Source organism: Ictidomys tridecemlineatus, chromosome 11, assembly GCF_052094955.1.
Source record: "Ictidomys tridecemlineatus isolate mIctTri1 chromosome 11, mIctTri1.hap1, whole genome shotgun sequence".
Classification (NCBI taxonomy): Eukaryota; Metazoa; Chordata; class Mammalia; order Rodentia; family Sciuridae; genus Ictidomys; species Ictidomys tridecemlineatus.
The window spans coordinates 102553832-102578180 of record NC_135487.1 but is presented as its reverse complement, the minus strand read 5'-3'; the positions used below and the strand labels follow the sequence as shown (position 1 = coordinate 102578180).

The following is a 24349-nucleotide window of genomic DNA, read 5'->3' as shown; positions in this document are numbered from 1 at the left end:
CCTGGCATGGTAGCTCACACCTGTAATCCCAGCTACAGGGAGGCTGAGGCAGGAGGACCACAAGTTCAAGGACAGCCTGCGCAACTTAGAAAGACTTGTTTCAAAATAAAAAATAAAAAGCATTGGGGATATACCTCAGTGTTAGAGTACTTGCCTCACCATGTGCAAGGTCTTGAGTTCAATCCTCAATACCACAAACAAAACAAAACAGAAACAAATAAATCAATAAAAAGGGCTGGGGATCTAGTTCAGTGGTAGAATGTTTGCCCAGCTTGTGCAAGGCCTGGGTTCGATTCCTAGCACTGAAAAGGGGGAGGAGGAAGAAAACAAGGAGGAGAAAGAAGAGCAGGATGCTGTGGCTGTGATGTTTTTATGTGATATTGTATAGGAATTAAGAAAATTCTATCTTTCCATCCAGCATAAAACATTTCACATACAAAATAAAACCCAAATGTGAATTCCCTGAACCTGATGCTGTATCCTGTTTGTGTTATTACTTAATTAGCATTCACAGGACTTAGAATACTTTGTTATTAAATTAAGAGCAATTCTAAAGCAGCTGTTTTGATCTGGGCTCATCAGTAAATGAAAGTTTAATTAATATTTTGTCTTGTTTAAGAAGCTGATCTTGGGGCCCTGGAATTATGGAGAACTTCAGACTTGGGAAAAAGCTTCAAAACCATTGGTGTGAAAATCTACTCATTTGGTCTTGGGGGACGTTTCCTTTTTGCCTCTGTGATGGCTGATAAGGTGGGTATTGCCTTTTCACTTTGAGGTCTGACATTTCTGCAAATATGCCTCTCCTACATCCATTTACTGCTTAGTACCAACAGAGTTTCTTATCTTTGCAATATTTAATATCACTATAAAGTTTGGGGTGATTCTGTTTACAGAGACTGATTGACCTCCCTCATGGGCTGCTCTGCACTTTGGTCTTTGTTACCATATGAATTTTGGTATTGTTTTGGGGGATATATAGATCAGGTTTGAACTTTATTCAGACATGGATATCTGAAAAAAAAAGCCATCTACTTAATCATGGTAACAAAATACCATTCATAATAGTAATAAAATAAAATAAGTAACATCAGTTGAATATCTACTATGTTCTGGGTTCTACTCTAGGTCTTAGGAATATAGCAGTGAACAAAATAGATCAATTTCCTGCTCTCAGAACTTATATTCAAGTGGGGAAATAAATACTAAGCAAATAAGTGTATTGGGTTAATTAAATCTGCAAAACAGTCTAAAGCAGAGTAAGGACACAGCAGCAGGAAATGAGGCAGTGTTGCATACTGGGTGGTCAAGCGGGTCTGGCTAGGATCTGAATGTGTGAGCGCAGGACTATACAGACATCTGGGAAGAGAAGGGGAGGAACAGCATGTGTGGGGACAGACCTTCAGGCTGGAGCATGCTCCATCTATTAAAGAAAAGGGGCAGAGAGCAGTGTGGCCCAGGGGAATGTATGCCCAGAGTGTGTGGGAATGGGTCAGAGGGGAGCTAGTAGCCAGATCATATGGGCCTTTCTAGGTCACAGTGAAGACGCTGTTTTGTTTTTTACTCTTCATGTGCTGAGGAGTTGCAAAAGGGTTGGGAGTGAGAGAATGATGTGATTTGACTTCCTTTTTAAGAGCATATATACGTGCAGGGTAGCACACATGTATTCTGTGTGTGGGGAGGAGGCAAGAGTGATAGCTAGGACCAGGCTGTTAACTGGGGGTGAGGAGAGAAGCAGTGAGACTGTGGATATATTTTTAAAATATATTGCTAATAAGACTTGCTGATGAACTAGATGTGTATTGTGAGACAATAAGTGGAACCAAGGATAACTTTAGAGTCGGCCTGAGCAGTTGGATGAATGGCAGTTCCATTTTCTGAGATGGCCAAAACTACAGAAAGAGTAAAATCTGTGGGAGAACTCAGTTTTGGTATGAGCTGCCCATTAGATATCTAGGTAGAAATGTCAAGTCAGCATGAATCACCTAGAATTCTATGATATTTAAATCCATGTGACTAGAATATCCCTTCTGGAGGAATGAGTAAGTAGAGAAGAGATGGGAGGACTGAGTAAGCCCAAGCATCCTTATACTGAAGGTTGGAAAGAGGAAGAATCTAGCAATGAGGACTGGGAGGGAGGGACGGGTAAGGTGGGGAGAGTCAGGATAGTGTGAAAGAAAGTGTTTCAGGGGAAGGAAGTTATCAGCTTTGTTAAATTCAAGTGAAGTATCAAGTTAGATGAATGCTGAGAATTTCCCACTTGAGTTGGCAAAATGGGTTGTTGGTAACCTTGACAAAAATAGTTTCATTGGACTAGTAAGGTTAAAAGACTGATGCAGTTCACTTCAGAAATAGCTAGAGATGGGGAAGTTGACATAGTAAGTACAGATAACTTGAGCAATTTTTTAATAATCCCTCAATAATCCTATGAGCGAATACTCTTATCTCAAATTTATAGGTGAAAAAATTGAGCAACTTGGTCTAGGGTCACTCAGTGGTAGAACCCTGGTGGAAATCAACTGTCAGATTCCAACAGTAGCCTTCTTAGATTCCTGTGCTGCTATTTACAGAATTTTAATTCTGCTATATGCTTTGTAACTCTAGTTTCTATATGTAACAATGAGAATAGGATTCAAAGTAATTTGACATCTCAGTGTAAGTCAAATAAGTTAAATGTACTTATCACTGAACTTTAAAAAGTGTTTAACAATATAGAGGCCTGGAGCTTAATTCTCATGCCATGGCTCATTGTATCTACTAGTTATTTTAAGCTATTTATCAGAGAGGCTTGAATTACCTTCTTAACAGATTCCTTCACCAGGTGAATACTCTGTGGCTAGTTTCCTTATAGTAATTCTTGACCCTCCTTGGCCTCTTTCCAGCCCATGCATGTTCCCTTCATTACGTGGCTATTCTGAGGCAGCTCCTTAAAAGCATGTCCCATCTTGACTTCCCTGTGATCTCCCAAGCATGGGTTTCATCTCCATTTTCTACATTCTTAATTATCTAATTCTTTGGGTTATGCTAGAACTATCTCAAAGGGACTGTGTGTGTGTTATGTGTACTGAGGATAGGTACTGGGGATCAAACCCAGGGCCCCAGAGCCTTGTGCATGCTAAGCAAGCCTTCTACCATGAGCTATATCCCCAGCCCTTCAAAGGGACCAAACTTTTATGTAGTAATCATCATTTTAAGAATTATTTGAGGAAGTATAACCAAATGGCTATAGAGCCGATTGATAGTCCCATCCAACCCTTAGCTCTTTTGAAGGATATGGAAATCCCTGATATATCAGAAATTGGGAAATCATGCCAGAGTGAAAGAGCCACAGCAAAAGCAAGATAACCTTACTTAGAATGGATTTTCCCATTGGCTAGAAGGGGTTAGAAATTGCTTTGGTAATTGGTACTATGACCATTCATTGCAGTTGTACCCAGTGAGGAAGTAAATAATCATAATTATTAAAAAATGTTCCTGTTCACGTCTATGCACATGGCAACATGACAGAAAATTTAAAAGATAGATATTGGAATATTTATTCCAGGATACAACAAGAAGGATCCATGTGTCAACAGATCAAGGGGACACATGGAGCATGGCCCAGCTTCCCTCTGTGGGTCAGGAACAGTTCTATTCTATTCTGGCAGCGAATGATGACATGGTATTCATGCATGTAGATGAACCTGGAGGTAAGAGCATTTTTATAGCCCATCTGAATGTGTACAGATATGAGCTTTGAGCCGGTTTCCGTTTTACATGCTGACTTTTCCTAAAACTGACTACTCTGTCCTAGAGGTAACATCTTACCTTTTAAAAAGGCCATTTGTTTTGGTGGTTTATTGTAGTTTGAATGTTCAGGTGTTCTGGAGCAGAGTAGTTCAGCTCTTACTGATTTGCAAACCCTCTGTTACCAGGTAAGTACTAGAAAAATTCAGAATGTCTTACAGCCATTTAACAAAGTCATTTTATGTCTGTTTGCTAATGATAAAAGAAAATTGGGGGCTTATTTTTGTCTATTTCACTTTTCCAGTGATTGTTTTCTGTTATATTTAACAAAAACATCAGTTTGTGACAGTGAAAATTTAGAAAGTGAACCTTCATCCCATATAGTTTGAGAAACATTGTTCTAGAGTATTAAAGATTTAGAAATGTGTAAAATATGAACCAAATACAGTGTCACTGACTGTGATACTTCTGGGAAGAGCTCCTCTATCTCATCCAATTAAGTCATTCAATAAACTCAGCATTCTCAAATTCCAGGTACTTAGCAGAGTACTAAAACTAAAGTTGATCATGAAAATCTTGAGCATCAAACCTAATTAGCTCTCTGTTGTGCAGAGAGAGAATTGGCAAATTGCCTGACTACTGGGTCAGTCAGGTAGTTGTATATGACTAGACTATTGTTTTTCTCTCTGTTTCCTCCTGAGACTTAATAGTTGTTTTGGGTTTTTTTTCACCTATTTTAGATACTGGATTTGGCACAATCTTTACCTCTGATGATCGGGGCATTGTGTACTCCAAGTCTTTGGACCGACATCTCTACACTACCACAGGTGGAGAGACTGACTTCACGAATGTGACCTCCCTCCGCGGGGTCTACATAACAAGCACGCTCTCAGAAGGTAAGTCCTGGTGCAGTTATTCTGCTCCTGCAGCTCCTTCTGCTGATGTGATAGGATTTGGTGGTCCCAGGTTATAATGTGCTTGCCTAGCCAACAAGCCTACCCATGAAAATTTTGCCTCCCCGTTTTAAGTTGTAAATAGAACTAGGAGAGAGCAAAGCAGCAGCAAGTAGGAAGAAAGATGCTTTGGAGTCTATGTTGTTTAGTTTCTAAAGTGAGTCTTCCGTATTGGAAGGTTTAGACCAACAGAAACAAGCCTTAATTTGAGCCACTTCTGTTCTTCTTGTAAAGGGCTTAGCAATAACCAGCAAAGATTCTTCTAATGTTTTACTCCATGGCTCTACAAGGTTCACCTTTACCAAGGTTCAGTTATGCAAATAAACACATTACTCCCAAGTACAAAGGCTTTTAAAGTTTTATTTATGTATTTTCTGGTAGAAGATGCGAGCTCTTTGTTTTCTCTTGTAAACTCCTTGCAGTGGCTTACCAGGTCCAAAGTGACATTGGCTCTCATCTCCTCCCTGACCTCACCTCCAGTTCTCCCTCTTTCATTTGCTCTGCACCACTCACACTGGCCCCTGTCCATTCTAAAATATGCACACAGTCAGTGATTACAGATTCGCTCTGAGCATTTCTCCCTTAAGTCTTTGCTCAGTCTTTGCTCCTTGTTTTGTATTCTAGGGATTGAACCCAGGGACACTTACCCACTGAGCCACATTCCTGGTCCTTTTACTTGGAGACAGGGTTTTGCTAAATTGCTAGGGGTTCTTGTGTTACTTTCTGAGTGAACCCTTCCCTGACTATCTTATTTTAAATTCCAGTCTGCCCTGCCACCCCACTCACTCCCAATCAACCTTTAGTTGTGTGCATGTTTTCTATAGCACTTTTTTAAAAAAAACATACTGTACGATTATTTACTATGTCTAGTATTTGTCTCCCTCTAGTAGAAATGTATATCTCATGAAACTTTTTGTCTGTTTTGATCATTAATATATTCCCAAAGGCTTGCAATATTTTTCACATAGTGAATACACAAATGTTTGCTGAATAAGTGAATCTTCTGTCACTTTCTTTTCTATTTGATATTCCTCAGAAAACTTCAAGCATATTATGTCTGGATTAAATTGTAACAGTTTATAATATTGAAAATAGAGGACAAGGGAGGAATTATAAGGAAAAAAGAAAAAGGTATAAGAGTGGAGAGACAATAATTAGGGATTATTAATAATATTTAAGCACCATATTCAAACCTTGAGAATCCCTAAGATAAGCCTGGTGTCATGGCCTTGTGTGAAGAAAAAATTAGAATGCCTTCCCATGGTAGATTTTTCTTCTTCCTAAGGCAGCAGACAAGGGAAGAGTATAGATATCAGCCAATTATATTGGTTCAAGAGTTAAAATGTGTTAGTTAACTTTACATCACTGTGACAAAACACCTAAGGTAATCAACTTTTAGAGAGAAAAGATTTGTTTTGGCTCACAGTTTTAAAGGTTTCAGTTTATGGTCAGTTATCCCCATTGTTTTTGAGCCTGTGTTGGCACATCATAGTGGGAGCATGTGGTGTAGGAAACCCCTTTACTTCCAACAGAGGAAGAGGAAGAGATTAGGGCCCTAATGTCACCTTCAAGGGCATGTTTCCAATGACAGCTTTCTCCGTGAAGCCCCACATCTTCTAGCTTCCACCATCTCCCAGTAGTTCCGTGGTTTGGTAGCCTTCCTTTAACATATGGGCCTTGGAGATGGGGGGACATTTAACACCCTAACTATAGCATAAAAGTGACCTTTCTCGATGATGTCAGCCCCAGATTATTTCTGAAATTAATTGAGTGCTGTTCAGGTAGTGATCTTTCTTCAGATCTCACAGTTAGAGTGCTGCTTGGTTACTCATCAACACTAAGCCATTCTGTAAGCTTTGTGGGACTTCAGGGTTAGAACCGTGGTATGTGGCCTCAGGGGAGTTGTGCAGTGGTAAACTGACTTCCCTTGGGTGCTTCCAGTGTGCTGGACTTATGGTCATTCTTTCCCCGTTCAGATAATTCCATTCAGACCATGATCACTTTCGACCAAGGAGGAAGGTGGAAGCACCTGCGGAAGCCTGAAAACAGCCAGTGCGATGCCACCGCAAAGAACAAAAAAGAGGTTTGTTTCCGCTCTTGGAGAAAAGCAGCTGTTCTGCTCTGCTGTGCCCAGGGCTCAGCTCCTGAATAATGGAGTTTTGTCTAGATGTGTACAACTTAAGATACAAAGTTTGGAGTGAGAGTAATGAAATAAACTTAGAATTTGGAAAATAACAACTTGCAGGAAGGTCAAGATACGATGGATTGTTTGTTTATTAAAGAACAAAACTGAAGGCTAACAATGTTTTGTTAAAATGCTGAATGAAAACAGAGTAGACAGATGTGCTGGCCATTAGTTAGGGGCCAGCATGACAGCTATGAGGCTGAGAAAGTAGACTAGTGCTTTCCAGGGCTACAGGGAGTCAGAAATGTAGAGTAGGGCTTAAAGGTGATAGTTTCAGTATTACACAATGAAAAAGTTCTAAAGATCGGTTGCACTAAAGGGAGAATATATTTAACACTCCTGAACTGTACACTTAAATGAAAGTTTAGATGGTAAATTGTATGAAATGTGTATTTTACCACAATTTTTTTTTAAAAAAAAGATCACCCCACCAAGGTCTGAATTAAGTTTTAAGCTTCATGAGGCATCTGTGAGATGAGCAAGGGTATCCAACCTTTGGTTTTAATATGAGCTTGGTTTCTTTTCACAGTGCAGCCTTCATATTCATGCTTCCTATAGCATCTCTCAGAAACTAAACGTCCCGATGGCCCCGCTCTCCGAGGCTAACGCCGTAGGCATAGTCATTGCTCATGGTAAGGAGCTCTCCCTGCACCCCACAGACTGAAGTAGCTGAGCACTCTGAACTCAGCCAGAGCCCTTTGAGCCTGATTTAAAACACAAAACAAAGCCCACTGCAGATGGTTTTTGTATTCCTTTGGTAGCATTTCTTGCATTATAACAATTTTGGCTTTTCATAGACTGCCCACTGAGGGAGCAACGCAACTTCCTTTCTCAAGTTTTGATAGCCTTCCTTTCTACTGCAAGAAGCCTGCTGGGAAATCATCAGAATATATTTATTCCAATTCCCTTGTCAGGAAATCCTCTCTGTTTCATTGCCAATTTATGCTGATGAGACGGTGGATTATGTTGCAGGTAACGTGGGGGATGCCATCTCGGTGATGGTCCCAGATGTGTACATCTCAGACGATGGGGGTTATTCCTGGGCGAAGATGCTGAATGGACCCCACTATTATACCATCTTGGATTCTGGAGGCATCATTGTGGCCATTGAGCACAGCAACCGTCCTATCAATGTGATTAAGTATGCATGAGCTCAACTCCACACACACTATCTGCTTACAGGGCAACGGTGGGAATGTTCTTCAGTTTATCAAGGGGAAAAGGCATGGACCCTGATTCAAATGTTTGCATTCTACAGAACTGTACAGAAGTTTCTAGAAGGGCTTATGATTAGAACAACTCGGACTAAAGGGCATTGTTTTTTCTTCTGACTCCCTGTAGTAACACATTTTGTCATTAAAATTTAAAAAAATCTCACCACAAAAATATGGAAATGTTCAAGCACTCTGAATTGGAAATGACTTTCTAAGTACAAGTTTTTATAAGATAATCTGACATGATTAATTTAGAAGCCCATTCTCACCTGGTCACTACCCTGTCTTGCCTATGAAAGAATTTTTGTAAAGATATTTACTTCTGACCGAATCCTTTTCTCTATTCTGTTAACTTGGGACATTAAAAATGAAAGTGACTGTCAGCCAGTAAGCCAGCTCCTAAAATACAAAGGTTCCTTCTGGTTGGGGATCCCTTTATAAGTTGGTCCTCTGTCATGATCTTTCTCTAATTGTGATTTCAGGTTCTCCACAGATGAAGGTCAATGCTGGCAAACCTACATGTTCACCAAGGAGCCCATCTATTTCACCGGCCTGGCTTCAGAACCTGGAGCCAGGTCTATGAATATCAGCATTTGGGGGTTCACAGAATCTTTACTAACCCGCCAATGGGTCTCCTACACCATTGATTTTAAAGATATCCTTGAAAGGAACTGTAAGTGTCTCCTTTGACAGTTTCTACCTGAAATATGTCAGCCTCTTTCCTAAATAATACCTTCTTCAGCTTAATGTCTTTTAGTTGGGATAAGCAAATGTGTGTGTGTGTGAGAAAGGAGCTTGGAGGATGCTCCACATGGTTAATCAAGCAATGGAATCATTAGAAAAGCAGTTTCCTTCTTGGGACTAGCACTGTCCATGAGAAATATGAGGGCAACATATGTAACTTAAATGATCCTGTTAGCTACATTATGAAAGTAAAAAGATGGGCTGGGGTTGTGGCTCAGTGGTAGAGTACGCACCTAGCATGTGCAAGGCCCTGGGTTCGATCCTCAACATCATATAAAAATAAATAAATAAATAAATAAAAAGCTATTGTGTCCAACTACAACTAAAAAATATAAAAAGAAAGGTGAAATGCATTTTGATGATAGGATTGTTTTCATATATCAAAACATTATCATCAATTTAAGCTATGTTAAAAATTGCTGATATATTTTACATTTCTTCCAAGTCTTTGCGATCCGGTGTACAGTTAATACTATCCTTCTAGTGAATTTCAGTTCAGACCAGCCAGCCACATGTGGTTCGGCTACTGTCTAGGATAGTGTGGCTTTGTACTGGAGAAGAGATCTCCTGTACCTTTAATGAGCTTTTTTTTTTTTTTTCTGGCTTATAAGAATAGTACATGCGTGTGTGTGACAGACATTATTTCATTGACGTTTCAGGGGTTTTCACCCTTGGTTAGTCAAATGCAGTAGGACTATAAAGAGAAAATCTTAGAGGAAAATGTTTGCCAGAGTGATTGGTGGTGTCACTTCTCAAGATGTTGAAGTGAGAGTTTTCATGCAACAACCTTTGGCTCAAATGTCAGGTGAGGTACTGGAATGGCCAGTAGGCAAGTGTGAAGCCCACACTGACCTATTCAGCATTCTGTGACTTCACACTAGAAGACATGGTGAGGCCCAGAAAATGATTTCAGAAAAAGATTGACAAAATGCAGTGCACAGTGTTCCCAAAGTGTCACAAGCAGACCTAGACCCAGTGCCAAAGATGCCAAACCCAAGCTATGATAAGAAATATGAAAGATAAAAGGAAAGGCAACCTGTAGTCACATGCTGGTGTAACACTATCAAAACTTAAAGTTTCAAAACCTTCTAGTTGGATTTTGGTCCTATTAGACTGGGTTATAAGTCCATTTTCTCAGAGTATTATTTAATTCGATGACTTCTGAGGAAGCAGAGCTCTGGGTTTGGACTTTACTTAACTTTTGTTTTTGAAGTATGTTTTTAGTTTTAGATGGACACAATAATTTACTTATTTGTTTGTTATGTGGCGTGGAGGATTGAACCCAGTGTCTTAAGCATGCCAGGCAAGTGCTCCACCCCTGAACCACAAACCCAGCCCTACTTAACTTTTCTACAAGGTGTTTAAATGTGATTTAAACCCTGAGGGCCATTATCATCTAAATTCATTAAAGAGACTGTAAAAGAGCTGGCTTAGTAGTTTTCTCCATAGCAGGTGATCCAAACGGTTATCCCTAAAGTTTAGCGTCATTAAGAGATTTGTTAAGCACCTGCTCTCTAACAGACTCTGTCCTGGTCTTCATATCCTGAAGGATAAAAACCTAATCCACAGTCTTTAGGTTGCAGCCTTAGAGTCGTTTTCCAGGACTGGATGATATGAAATACTGAGCCAGAAATATTGCTGTCAGCAGTCCTCATCTGAGAGCCAATCATCTGGAGATAGAAGTCTAGAAAGAGGCTATCTTCCTTTCTGTTCAAAGCAAACTAATTTGGTAAAATCAAACCTGTGCTTTAGGCTGTTCAATATTTTATTCTGAGCAGAGTCCCAGGAGTGAAAAACATCTGGTTACTCACTTCTGACAGCTCCTGCAGACTGAGGGCATAGGTGAGCAAGACAGACAGCAGCCTCTTAGTTTGGAAGGAACTCTAGAGCTCCCCTGTCCAGCTTCCCACTTCAAAACAAATAAGGTTTTTCCTAATTCTTGAAAGGATGATGAGATGGAAAGAATCCTCTTTTGGCATGCAAGAATGCAATTGCTAGTAGGCTGTAGACTAATGTAACTTTTTGTTTGTAATTCGTAATTGGAGCAATAAATTGAGGCAGACATTCCTGCCTTCCCTCCCTCATTCTTCCCATAGCCTGGCAGCTGCCTCCCATTGGTGACCTTGTGCAGTGCATCTTCCTGAACCATCTGTCTATCCTTTAGGTGAAGAGAAGGATTATACCATATGGTTGGCACACTCCACAGACCCTGAGGATTATGAAGATGGCTGCATTTTGGGCTATAAGGAACAGTACCTACGGCTGCGCAAGTCGTCCGTCTGTCAGAATGGTCGAGACTATGTTGTAACCAAGCAGCCATCCATCTGTCCCTGTTCCTTGGAGGATTTCCTCTGGTATCAGCACTCCTCAGATCCCTCTGTCAGCCCCTGTCCCGTGTAGGAGGAGGTGAAAGACAGTTGTCTTATAGGGCTAAAAAATACTGAAATCTTTTTTCCCCAAGAGTGGAGAACTGCTGCTTCTTATCAAGGAAATTGAGGCACAGAGAGAGGGAACCAAACTTGATAATAATTGGACAGATAATATAATCATACTGGACAGTTAATCATTGGGCAGAACCAGCAAGCACCCCAGAATTCCCAACTTGGCAATGGTGGGAAGAAGAAAAGTTATATAAAAAGGAAGAGAATAAAACAAAACAATGTATAGAAAATGGCAAGAAAAACACCAAGAAAAGTGGTACAGGAGCAAAGAGGAATTGGACTTTAAAGAGCAGCCTGACGGTTTGAGTGCAGCAGGTAGGGCACTAGGCTTTGCATCCATGCAAGACTAAAGACAGATATTTTTTTGGTCCTGAGAGACTAGAGGCAACATCAATATGTTCATGGTCCTTATGTCCCATTGAGGTTTAGAGGCCATCAAGGTGGACTTCCTAGAATTCAGGACTGTCCGGGTGAAAGAATTAGTTACCTGGCTGGCATAAGATTAGTTGCTTTCATAAAAAGGCAAGGAGTTCCTGTGTAGTTTAAAAGAGGTAAACCAGGGCCCAAAGGAGGAACAGCTTCACCTCACAGGTAATAATCTAGTGGAACTTGCTACAACTGTAGATGCTGACAGGAAGTAAAAATGGATCCTAAAGGTCTTGGATCAAAGGCAAGGAAGCAGGCGTGTCCTCCTCCTCCCCCACTGTCTTCCGTTGAACCGCAGGTAACCACAGAATGCAGGTTTGAGGGAAATGCAGGTCTGACTCCACACAGCTCCTCCTCCCATCTCCATTTCCACAGGAAAAGCATCACTCAGATCACTTCTGGAGTTGCAGTCAGGCTAGAGTTTGTTGTGGAGTCAGAATGGGACAGACCTGTGAGACTCTGGAAGCTGTGTCCCATCTTTGACTCCACAAATGCCAGGCCCTTTCCCTGAGCTGCTGCTGTTTTCCAAATCTGCCATGATTCTGCAGTGTTCCATGTAGTTGTGCCTGGTGCCTTCTCTGCCTGAATAGTCTGTCCACATTCCCCTGTTGACCCACACCAAGGGAGTTCCTCCTTGGCTTTTAAGTAGCTCAGATAGCACCACTTTAAAGCCTCTCCCAGGTTTCCCTGATCTTGACATCTGCAGTACCTGCATTCTAGCACTTACCATCTTTAACCATGCTTTATAGGCTTGGTTCCACCAACAAACCCAAACTCCTTGACAGCATGTTATATTTGATGTAACATAGTGGTGATGATAGCAGCTAACATTAAGCACTAACTGTGGTCAGCACTGTCCTCATGAGAGGTTGTGCCCGACTGGCCCTGAGAAGTGAGACCTGAAGCCACCATCACAGCTCTAGTGCCCACACCTTGGACCACACATGACTGAGGATAGTTTCCCTAAAATTTGGGGTTGATTACCTAAAATTCTTATCTGAGATTTCCCCCTGCTATTAAGAGGGGTGGCATGTATTTGCATCTTCTGTCCCTGCCTTGTCCCCTAAATACTCTTCAGATAACACTTGAAGTACAAGCAGCATCTGTATATTCCCTAAGTAGTCATTCAGTGCCTGCTGTGGGCAGGGCAACACAAAGTGCTAATGGAAGGGCTTGTATACAGTTTCCTGATAAGATGTACATAAGCATGACACAAATCAGAAAGTAGTAAATGCCAAGAGGGTGTAAATAAGGGAGAGAAGACACCACCTGGAACTGGAAGGAGATGGGTCACAGAAGGCTTTATTGAGGAGGTGGCATTTGAGCTGAGCACTGACAAATGGTAGGATTTAACTCTGTGTATCTGGTAAGAAAGTGGTCAATAAAGCCCTGGACTGCTGTAAGCATGGACACCCAACAGCTAGACCAAGGAGTGGTGTGCTGGATGATAGTGCCCCCTCTGACTGGGAGAGGAAGTCAGAGCAAGCATGATAAGTAAGAAGGGGCCAGGTGGAGAACGTTTAGACCAAATTTTCCACTTAAATGGTGGGAAGGAAGGTAGTGTGGTGAAGTGACAAGAGGGTGCTAGCAGAGGAGAAGGCATGCTATGTTTTGACCGTATTATTCCTTTGGGGTTCAGGAGTACATTTCAGTGGCAATATCTAACAGGCACTTGGAATTGTAAAATTGGAGCCAAGAGAGAAGGAAAACCTGGAAATTTAGTAGTAGCCAAAAATAGTTATGGTCACTAAGGAAAAAGAGAAACAGAATAAAAAAGTGAAGTATAGAACCTTGAAAAAGCCTGTGTTTATGGGTTAGGAATACAGAAGAGGAAGCAGTGGTGTCATGGTAGGTAGGGGCACATGGTGTGTTGGATGCCACAGGGCAGGTAGCCAAAGTGAATGACACCAGAGAGGGCTCTGCTGGGTTGGATGGTAGCAGGCCTTGGGGGAGCCTCAGATATTCATTTTCAAGGTCGCAGAGAGTGTTGAGACCAAGATGCATGGAATAAAAAGTAAATTAATAAAATATGGCCAACTGAAAATATTCTTTTTATAAACTGAACTAGTAAAGGCGAGAAGGTTAAGGAAGTAAATTCTAGAGTAGAGACTTATTTAGACTAAGGAGAAGTCACCATTTGAGTGAGAAAGATTGTCCTCTCTTATGCTATCTATGAAGGAAGGGCCCAACGTGTATAGAAAGAGTGGGACCAAGAACAAGGACGCTCATGGAGGGTCAGCTGTGGGGAATAGGCAGGACATTATTTCTTTAGAAGAAACAGAAATGGGAGCAGATGAAAGGCACTGGAAGGAGATGGGATGGAATGAAGGCAAGAAGGGGGTGATGATGTTGAAGGCAAGGACGATTTAAGAAGCTAAGAGGGAAGGCGGGAAAAACTTGACATATATCCCCTAGGGCACTATGTAATGATGATTGAAGGAAAAAAGAATTGCTGAATGATCCTGCATTTAGATCTGATGCTACTTTTGAGGCCTCCTCTTTGTCATCTTGGTCTTAGTTGTGAGGGTCCCTACTCCACTGCCCGCTGCTCAGTCTCTTCCCTGTACTCGAGCTGTCTGCAGGACCCCCAGTCTTGGGGATTAGTGGACTGAGTTAGTCAGTCCCATCACTATAACAAATACCTGAGATGATCAACTTAGGGAAAAAAGGTGTATAAAGTCCACGGTAGGTTGGCCCCATTGTTTTGAGCCTGTGGCAATGCAGCACTTCATGGTAGAAGTGCATGGCACAGCCAAACTGCTCACCATGACCAAGAAGTAGAAGAGAGAGGAGAAGAAGGAACTGGGATCCCTGGTGACCTAAAGACTTCCACTAGACCCTACTTTTAAAGGTTTCACCACCTCCCAGTAGTGCCACAGCAGGGACCAAGCCTTTAATACATGGGCCATATGGGGACCATGTGATAAAATCCAAACCATACCATGGGCCAGAGAGAGCTGTGGCAGACCTTCCTGAGCTGCTGATAATTTCTAGTCTGGAATGTTCCTGACTGGAATATTAGCCATCCACTGTCCCTCATAAAGTCTCCATTGCTATTGTTTTTCAGCGACTTTGAAAGCTACCTTATCTGTTGACTTTTGCAGTGATTTTGGCTACTTCCGTCCAGAAAATGACTCAAAGTGTGTGGAACAGCCAGAGCTGAAGGGGCATGACCTAGAGTTTTGTCTATACGGGAGAGAAGAACACCTGACGACAAATGGGTGAGACGGCCTTTCCTCCCTCACGGTGGCAAAAGAATCATCATTGATCTGAGTGACAACTGCTTCTCTCCACACAGACCCAAGCAGTATTCCCAGCACTCATGAAAGCACAGCCTGGTAGAACTTAATGTGATGATAGAAATGTTCTGTGAGCTGTGGGAACCCTAGCCATGTAGGCTGTCGACACAATTGCAACTGAGGAGCTGAGTTTTTCATTGTGATTAATTTTAATTTAAATATCTATCATCTGGGACAGTATGACCCTAGAGGAGCCTTGTTATGCCTCCCCTCTGATAAATTTCAACACCCTCCCCCAATCTTTGCTCCACTTGTTAGTGAGCATTCTCTGGGTCTTAGTTCTTTGGCATGGATTCTTAAGGTAGAAAGAAAAGACATGTCCCCAGCAGCAAGGGATAGAGATGCTTAGTCTGCTCAAGCCCCGAAGCTGCACAGAATATCCCCATGAACATCCCTGTCCCTGACCTGAAGGACAGCACGTTACCAAGCTAGACCTGTACTGCACCATGCAGTATGCCAATCATGGAACAGCATGTTTTGCGTAAGAGAAAGAGTTTATTCACAAGATGACCACGAGTGTGGAGATTGGAGAACAAGTCTCAGATCATCTCCCTGTGGACAGGATTTAGGGCTAGTTATGGGATAAAGAAGCATGATGTTTTAAGGCATGGGGAAAAGTGACTAGGGGTGCAGTGGTCTGCATGTACATAGTCAATCTTCATAGCTCTTCCATAGGACACATGTTCTATGGAAAATGGTGGTGGTAGCATGGTTTCAGGGCTATTTTTGGCTTTCTTCCACCATGCGGCCAGCGCAATGGTTTCATTAATGAGGTTCTTGGCATAAAAGTTAGCTAGAAGAGATCAAAATAAAACACACAGACTCAGTTACCTTATTTCTATTGCCAGGTCCGAGACGGCTCCCCTCTCTGGTTCCCTCCTCTAACCGCCCAGCAGGGCAGCAAGGATTACTCAGGGCTAGCAGGAGAGAGAGTGAGTTTGAACACACCTGGAGTAGCTTTTTATTGGAGAACAAGAGATTCAGGGGAGAATTCCATCCAATGAAGGTTGAGGGGGGACTGCACTCCAAGGTCAGGGTCAGTGATTGGGCCCCCCGGGTCAGTGGTCAGGCACACCCCCACACGGATGGGTTCTCTCATCAGGAAAGGGCCGGGAAAGTTCCGACACAGCCAGAACGCCTCAGACCCTTAACGGGAGCCACCCAATCACGTGTCAGAAATGGCTTCAAACACTTTCTGATGTCAAAAGATCATCCATTCAATTGTATAAAAAAAAAATACAAAATGTCACCTATCGGACACCTGAAGAGACTCAAGTGAAGAATATGTGGCTTCAACAAAAGCAGCCTTTAAGTCCCTGAAAAGTAACCCAAATAACTCTTATCATGACCTGTACATTATGTTGTCTTTAGCAAAGCCAGTGGGGACTAATAATATATTGCCCAGTTGCATGACCTCCAAAATTGATGATTTTTAAAATCAACTTAAAAGCAAGTAAGAACAAATGAAGCTAGAGGGTTTACTTGGGGTTTCTCTCTGCATCATAAGGACAAGAAACTTTTCTGCAGTTTTTAAAGTCTTGTTTCTAGGAAATAGGCAAGAGTCCGGAATATATCCTTATTTTCTATTAACAGATCTACCTTTCTTTCTTTCTTCCCTTTCCTTCTTCCTTCCCTAATTTCTTTCTTTGCATCTCTTAAGCATTTTATTATTAAAAAACTGGAACTCATATACATAAACTGATATGAACTAAAAATTCATCATACATATACTTCAATTTTTAGTTTGACCTATTAGCAGATCTTTAGCTTCATTGATTTTGTCTGCCATATAAGGAGATCCTCCTTTGGAGGGGTTAATAGTACATTCTGTTGATGAACATTTCTTATTCTTCATTACTGGCAGTAGGGCTTATATATAGTTTCTGCTTTTTATTTTGTCATTTTGGGTTCAAATCCACCTCTGTAATGGCCATTGCTGAAGGCAGATTCTGGTGGACTTTGAGAAGCTTGTTTTACGTGAGGCTCTGCACACGAATAGCTTGTGAGTCACAAAAGCCTGCACCAGAAGGAGTCAGTTGAGTGCTACCATCGTACTAGCCTCAGCTTAGGTTGGTGCCCCTGACTCCAGCAGGAACGCAGAGCACCCTAGCCCAGGGGCCACAGCCACTATCTATATGCCTTTACCAGAAGGCACCACAGCCACCACGAGGCAGAGAGCCTTGTGAACCAATCTCTGCCTTTCAGGTACCGGAAAATTCCAGGAGACAGATGCCAAGGTGGGGTGAATCCAGCTCGAGAAGTAAAAGACTTGAAAAAGAAGTGCACGAGCAACTATCTGAGTCCCAAAAAGCAGGTATGTTAAAATAGAGCGAGTTTTTAGTACAAGCTGGATTTTTGTGTTCTGTCAATGTTATAGCATCAAGAATTTTGCTACTGACACAATGTGGCCAAACTTCCTGCCAGACTTCCCTGTACACAGGCAGACTGTTAAGATGAAGGACAGGCCCCTTAACCCAATGATAATTCATCCCACTAAAGCTCTCTTTTGTTGGGGAAAAATGGTGTTCTAAAATGTTGCAAAAGTCTTGGAAGCATTGATTTGTGGAAATTTCTGAAGCTAAGTCTTTTAGAAAAAAACTCAAGAAGGATAGCTGTTGGTTTATAATGTATGCATGGGTTGAAATATCACACTGTACTCTGCTAATATGTACAATTATTGCATATTAATCAAAAATTTAAAAAATAAATTTAAAAAAAAGAAGCTTGGTTATAAGGGCCATGACCAGGAGTTGTACACATGCAGAGAAGAGTTTTAGACCTTAGGTAGAGTGAGTCTTTGTGCTGAGTCATACCAAGAATATTCAGAATGAAAAAATGAACCATAGTCATAATGGGCTAGTTTTGCTTTAGATGCAAATTTGGAGGCTGATTACAAATTGTGGTACTGAACTGTCTGGTTGGGATTTGGAGATATTGTGAAGAAGAAAGCTCTTGATAAATAAGCTGTGGACCAGCTGTGTGACTTGGGGAGATAAACTGTGGGATCTGCTTCCTCATCTGAAATATGAAAGGTTGAGCCAGACAATCTATAGTCACCTCCTTTCTGCTATTCCACGGGATGAGACCAACAAGGGTGGGATTAAGAAGGCAACTGGAGAAGAGTGTGTGGCTGTGCATATTTGCAAGAGGGCAAGTTCTTCTGAGCCCTTGTCCTGGACTCCTGGTGGCTGTCCTCAGAGTGTTTGTGTGTGTGATTGCACAGGATTCCTGCCCATAGGGACACAGCTTGTCCCAGAATCCAGCCCCACCTCCTCTTGGATAAATTGAAAACATACATTTCCTATCTCCCACCCAGAAGCAGGTAGGTTACACTCAAACAATGATATGATAAGGCATATTTGTAAACACAAAATTTTAATAGAAACATAAATCTTGGTGTCATAGAATGAACTGCCTGGATAGCATTGACATAGCTTCCTCCCCATGATAGCCCTGTTCTAGATTCGTTCAGCCCACTACTACCACAGTCTCCCTTTCCTGCTCCATCCACCCTTAAGCTGAAAGACTTGCAAACAAAGAATGTAGAACACTCACAATTACTGTATTCAATCTAGGCAGTTGCCAGCATTGACGCCCTACCTTTGCAGCTTCCAGGCAGTGGAGCTCAGACTCCCCTCTGCCAGCTCTGATGCTCTCCTGGTAACACTGAGATGGTTCATTGTGAGGATTGGAAAAGTACCATCAATAAGTACCTTGGGGTACTGGGTTGTGGCCCAGCGTTAGAGCACTCGCCTAGGCATATGCAAGGCCCTGGGTTCGATCCTCAGCACCACATAAAAATGAATAAAATAAAGGTATTGTGTACAACTACAACTAAAAAATAATAATAAAAAAATAAGTACCTTGGACTGTAGATCATTCTCAGAGGAAACAGGAAACAACAACCTCTTCAAATGCAGTCCGAGAGTATGTAGAATATGCATGCCTAAAAGCCTTTGTGTTTGTGTTTTGATTTATCAAGAATTCCAAGTCAAATTCTGTTCCAATTATCTTGGCCATCGTGGGATTGATGCTGGTCACAGTCGTAGCAGGAGTGCTCATTGTGAAGAAATATGTGTGTGGTGGAAGGTAAGGAACACAGAAGTAGGCCAGAGGTACTGAATCCAAATCAGAAATTCAATACAGCATGTATGGTTGGGTCTGCCTTTGGCAAAAAGTTGGTAGTGGAAATGATGTTCCTTAAAAAATTAGGCCTAAACCAGGTGCAGTGGCACAGGCCTGTAATCCCAGTGGCTCTGGAAGCTGAGGCAGAAGGATCATGAGTTCAAAGCCATCCTTTTGGCGCTGGCCTAAGCAACTTGATGAGACCCTGTCTCAAAATATAAAAAGAGCTGGGGATGTGCCTCAGTGGTTAAGTGCCCCTGGGTTCAATCCCTGGTACAAAAAAAAAGGCCTAAATCTTCTCATATCTCATATTTCCCATGTGTCACCAGAGGGCTGTGCTGCCTATATGTGCAGCTCACTCCATGAGTGTACAAAACTGGAAAAATCCACAGTCCTATAAGATAGAGCACCGCTGCTCCCCACATGTGACTAACAAAGGTTTCCACCCACAGGTTCCTTGTGCACAGGTACTCAGTGCTACAGCAGCACGCAGAGGCTGATGGTGTGGATGCTTTGGACACAACCTCTCATGCTAATAAAAGTGGTTATCATGACGACTCAGATGAGGTGAGGCCATTTCTTCTTGAGGAATTGCCTAAAATGATTCATCTACTCATGACCAGTCTATCATTTGGGCAAAAGAGGGTATAAGTAGGAGCAGCACCTTAATGACTGTAGGATTCAACCAACCCAGAAACTGGATAATTGCCTTCAGAATAGAAACTTTTTAATCTGTCAGTAATCTGTCAATAATATGACTTCTTTTTCAGGACCTCCTGGAATAGCTGTTCAAAGGAGCTGGGACCAAGCATGGATAGTGGAACCACAGTACCTCTTACACTCCCTGTGGCTCCAACTTGGGGGAAATAAATTTCCCACTTCGAGGGACCCAGCTCTGTTTCTGCTGCTTCCATCAAAGCCAAAAGGACCTTCACTAAGGAAATGCAGGGTGGGGGTGGGGAACCCTGAGTACAATTGGCTCTGAGGGGAGGGGGATTTAAATTCTTTAACGTCATTTCAAGTTCTGTCTTTTTTTTAAAGTATGGGCTTTGGGGTTTTGTTTTATTTTTAAGGGAAACGAAATGGAATTTGAAGGGACTATTTCACTAACTCCACTCTTGCATGTTCTGCGTGGGGCCCAGCCCAGGGCATCTGCCTACTTCAGCATCAACGTACCCAGTGCTGTCCCTGGGCTCTGCTGGCCACGTGGAGCAGCTGTGCAGCAGGAAACCACTGCAGTGACAGCACACAGCCTGGCCGCTTTTCTCCATTTGGGGACAGCCTGGCCCCAAGAACATTGCACACCAGCTCCTCACACAGAGCCCGATGCTGCTTCTCCCTCTCTCCAGGGACCGTAGACCACAGTGATTTTTCTTTTCCCCTGTTTAATTAGGCAATACCCTTGTTAATTGCCCTTTGGCAACTAACTAAACCATGTGCTTCCAAGACACTAAATCAGGAAAACTTACAGGGCAATATTTTTAACTTGGGGCAGGAAGAAGGGAGCAACAGAGCATTGACTAGATTTAGCACCTATTAAAGGCGAAAAACTGGCTGCTTCTGAGGACGTTCAAGCTGTGCTTTGTGTGTGTGCCAGTGGACTTGCTCAAGGACAGGGTGCAGGCATGGCCTGGAAGTGTGCCCAGGCTCAATCATCTCTCGGCTGAAGTTGGTCAGTGAGCACACTGTGCCGCGCTGAGGACTGCCCCTTGGTCTTCCCTTTGCTCCTGGTGTGTTGGCTCGTTGGTGAACATTACAGTGGCTACTCATCCGCCTCCTCCTTGGTTACTATTGTACGTGGAGCCAGAACAAGAGTTGTCTTCAGATTTATAGACTTTTTTTTTTTTAAATCAGAATTTTTCTGACCAGGCCCTCCTTCTCACCCTTTTCCCCAGCTTTGCCAAATCATTTGTTGGCATGAAACTTTTGGCTGAACCAATCAAAAACACACTTCCAATCTGGATACTTTGGGATCATATTTTAAATTTAAGGAAGTTTTCCATTTGACATTTTCCCAAATTAAACAAATTCTAGAATGCAGTTGGGTGGACTTGGGGGTGGCCGGATAGTAATGGAATAATTAGTTTTAATACAGCGTGGATATTTGCTATACAGTAATATAGTATGATCAGTCTTTGGTCTTACCAAACCTGTTGTGCTGGTCACAAGTTTCTCCTGATAATTATGATTAGGACATTCTTCAGTAAGATGCCATTTTGCTGCTAGTTCATTTTGTGGCTAGAAAGACAGTAAAAAGTAAATGTGCCAAATTAACTTTTGTCAGATTGTGAGAGCAGATGGATAAGTTCTTTCCTCTCCAGAATGGATGAGCAGCAGCAAGGACAGAGGAGGAGGAAGTGGATAGAAAATTTTGAGACTTTGAAATTGCAGTAAAATTACATGAGTCAGGGAGTTTCAACTAGAAAGTGAAGTTAGGGCAGTTTTTTGGTTTTTTTGGTTTTTATAAGAATTAATATTTGTGAGGGCTAGAATTTATTCATTTTGTAATTCGTTCATTTTGCGTGGTTTTAAATTTTAAAATGATTCCAAAGATCACCAGCTCAAAAATGATGAAAGTGTCAGCCTCTGTCCCACCCTCAACTCCTGCTCAAAGTGAATTCAGTGCCCAGAAAACACCTATTAACACCACATGCCCTTTCTCCCAGCATTTACCCAGATAGATGGGGGTAGGTATGCCAATACACAATAATCCTCATATTAGTTTTAAGATGTAGGAAAGTTGATATTCTTCTCTGAACAGATAACATTAAGGTTCTTTGCTTATGATACCTGGGATTTCTGTAGAATTTGGCAATTTTCAGAGCACCCACACACACACACACATTCTTGTGGTGGAGCGAGGAAGCAAACCTGAGTCTGTCGTTCAGGGTCCCTGTGCGTGAGGAGCAGCGCTGGTCGGCTGTCTTCAGAACTCTGGAGAATCATCCAAGCTGGCAGGTTCTGAGTGCTTGACACAGGCTTCTTTCTTATAGATTACTTGCTGTTCTTGAGGACAGAAATCAGTGTCATTTCTTTCAGAGCATTACTTAGCACCTTTTTATTTTCTTTTGGGGAAACAGAAAAGTTTATTCTCCTGTTTTTTTATGGCTGGAAACAAAAGTAATGGTAATCATGAATGTGTGTCAGGAAAGACCCCTCCTCTAGTGAAGGGTCACTACTGAGGAAAACAGAAGTGAGTCTCATGGAAGGCCCCCTTCTCCTGCCTGCTGCTTCCACCCCTGCCTGGCTGGCTCTGTTGGCTAGAGGACCGTCTGCAAGCCTGGCCTTTTTTGGCCAGTTCACTTTCGATGTCAGCCCACTCAGTCACAAGTATGTGCCCTCGTCCAGAAAGTAAAACAGTCTAAATCCATTATAGCTTCTAAAATTAAAAAACAAAAGCGCTATTTTGTCCTACTCAGGGTAGGAGCATCGTCCTTTACTTGAAGGTAAAACCTAGCATATTGTTGTGTAAACTCCTAGGCTTGATGGTAGCAGAAGAAATTATTTCTGGAGGCTTGAACAGTAGAATCTAGCAGTGTTAGGTAGGTTGGACATGTCAGACAGTCTTAAGTCATCTGAGCTCTTAAATCCAAAACTCGATGTCCTTCCTACTTAAGATGTAGGGAACTTTTGGTTTTTACCAAGACCAGAAACCAGGACTGAATATGCCTAAGCTGTGAATTGATCAGGGACACTACTCAGAAGAGTAGAAGCCTTTGAAGAGTTTGGCTGCTGAAGGGTGGGCTCAGGAACTACAGCTGAGTCCCTATAACTAAACTCTGTGGTTGCTGCCTGCCCCTGAATATTCTTTCTCTTATTTAGGTTTTCCTATGGGTCTCTGCATGCCCCCAAATGGGCTTTCATCCCTGACAGGTTAGCATCAGGGATCAGTGCATCCCTCTGTCTCCTGCACTGGGCCTGTAAACATCCCAGAGCCTGTGTCAAGACACCAGGATGCAGAGAGGGGCAGAGGGCCATCCACACTAGTCCCAGGGTAACAGGCTTCAGTCACTTGATTATTTCCTAGGCAAGCTAGCCTGATAGAGCATGCCTCTCTTTTCTTTAGGAGCGCTCTGCAGGGCCCTGCCCTCTACACAAGGCTAAAACCTCACCAGCTCCTTGTCAGCACAGCCCTCTCATCTCCATGTTAAGCCAGGGTACTTGGAACTGTTAAAATAGGAAGGAATGCAACTTTTCAGCTTTCTACCACCTTCCTTCCAGGAGGAAAGTTAACATGGACTTAACTGTCCTTTGAACAAACCAAAGTTTGAGATTTGCCATATGAGGTAGTGACAGGGAGGGCCAGAGTCCGCAGGTGCCAGACTTTCTGTTCCATCTGCCATTATTTTGCCTAGTGCAGGCAGCTCCTGGAGCATCATCTTGCCCTTGCAGAGCCCAGGCCCTGCCCTCATGAGGGATAACTGAAACAGCAGGAGCATGTAGATTTCTCGGTTATGTTTCATAACAATAAGAACTAGAGCATTAATTTGAAATTGTCTTCAATAATTTGCTGTATGCATTTTTTTCACACCAGTACATTCTCAAGCGTCCTTGTTTATATGGAATAACATAAACTAACCTGTACCTTTATATATATATGTGTGTACATATATACATGTATAAACTGTATAGTGTACATGTTAATGATTTATTGATATGCCCCAAATCTTTAATGCAGTTCTCATCTTCCGCATGCCCTCAATTGTGGTCAAGTGACTTTTTGTCCCCTGGCGGTTCTGCTCACCTCCTGTGTTGGAGCCTCCAGGGAGGAGGGTTTGGGTCATTCTCTCCTTATCCTCGTGCACAGAAATGCTCAGGGTCCCCATGTGCCTGTTCATCCCTCTCTGGTCTCTTGTTCCCTTTCTGAGCATGTGGTCCCTTCCCAAGCCATCCTATGAAAGTGTATAGCAGTATTAAGATCATTACTGCATGTGTGCTGAAAAACCCAAGTTTTCTGTTCCTTTGGGACAGAAAATTGCATGTGAGGTGGAATAATCAAGTTTCAGTGACCCATGTCAGTTACACAGCAAAGCCAGACCCCCATAATGCAATTCCACAAAATGGAAATAAAACTGAAATTTCTTTATCATTGTGTAAATAAATCTGGATGTGTTTAACTTTGTACTGGTAATTTTATGTATATTTGCAATATTTGGGTTAGAAATAAAACAGACTGGACTTTGTTACCTGATCTACTGAGATGACTAAACTATGGTTTGTTAATAGGATAGCTTTTCCA

General features: G+C 42.2%; 1 protein-coding gene across 3 annotated transcripts in view; it reads left to right on the top strand.

Annotated features, from left to right (window-relative positions):
* Sort1 (sortilin 1) overlaps positions 1–24227 on the top strand; it is a 68625-nt gene extending 44398 nt beyond the window's left edge. For 2 of the 3 annotated variants that reach the window (XM_078026937.1, XM_078026939.1), the window contains exons 8-20: positions 620–750; positions 3542–3686; positions 4464–4619; positions 6653–6759; positions 7391–7493; positions 7834–8002; positions 8558–8748; positions 10984–11173; positions 14791–14907; positions 17191–17299; positions 18968–19074; positions 19563–19677; positions 19881–24227. In XM_078026937.1, the coding sequence (XP_077883063.1) occupies positions 620–750; positions 3542–3686; positions 4464–4619; positions 6653–6759; positions 7391–7493; positions 7834–8002; positions 8558–8748; positions 10984–11173; positions 14791–14907; positions 17191–17299; positions 18968–19074; positions 19563–19677; positions 19881–19895 (1655 nt within the window). In that variant the 3' untranslated portion in view covers positions 19896–24227. The remainder of the gene's footprint in view (positions 1–619; positions 751–3541; positions 3687–4463; positions 4620–6652; positions 6760–7390; positions 7494–7833; positions 8003–8557; positions 8749–10983; positions 11174–14790; positions 14908–17190; positions 17300–18967; positions 19075–19562; positions 19678–19880) is intronic. The other variant, XM_078026938.1, reaches the window with a different exon arrangement.
* Positions 24228–24349: the final 122 nt, after the last annotated feature.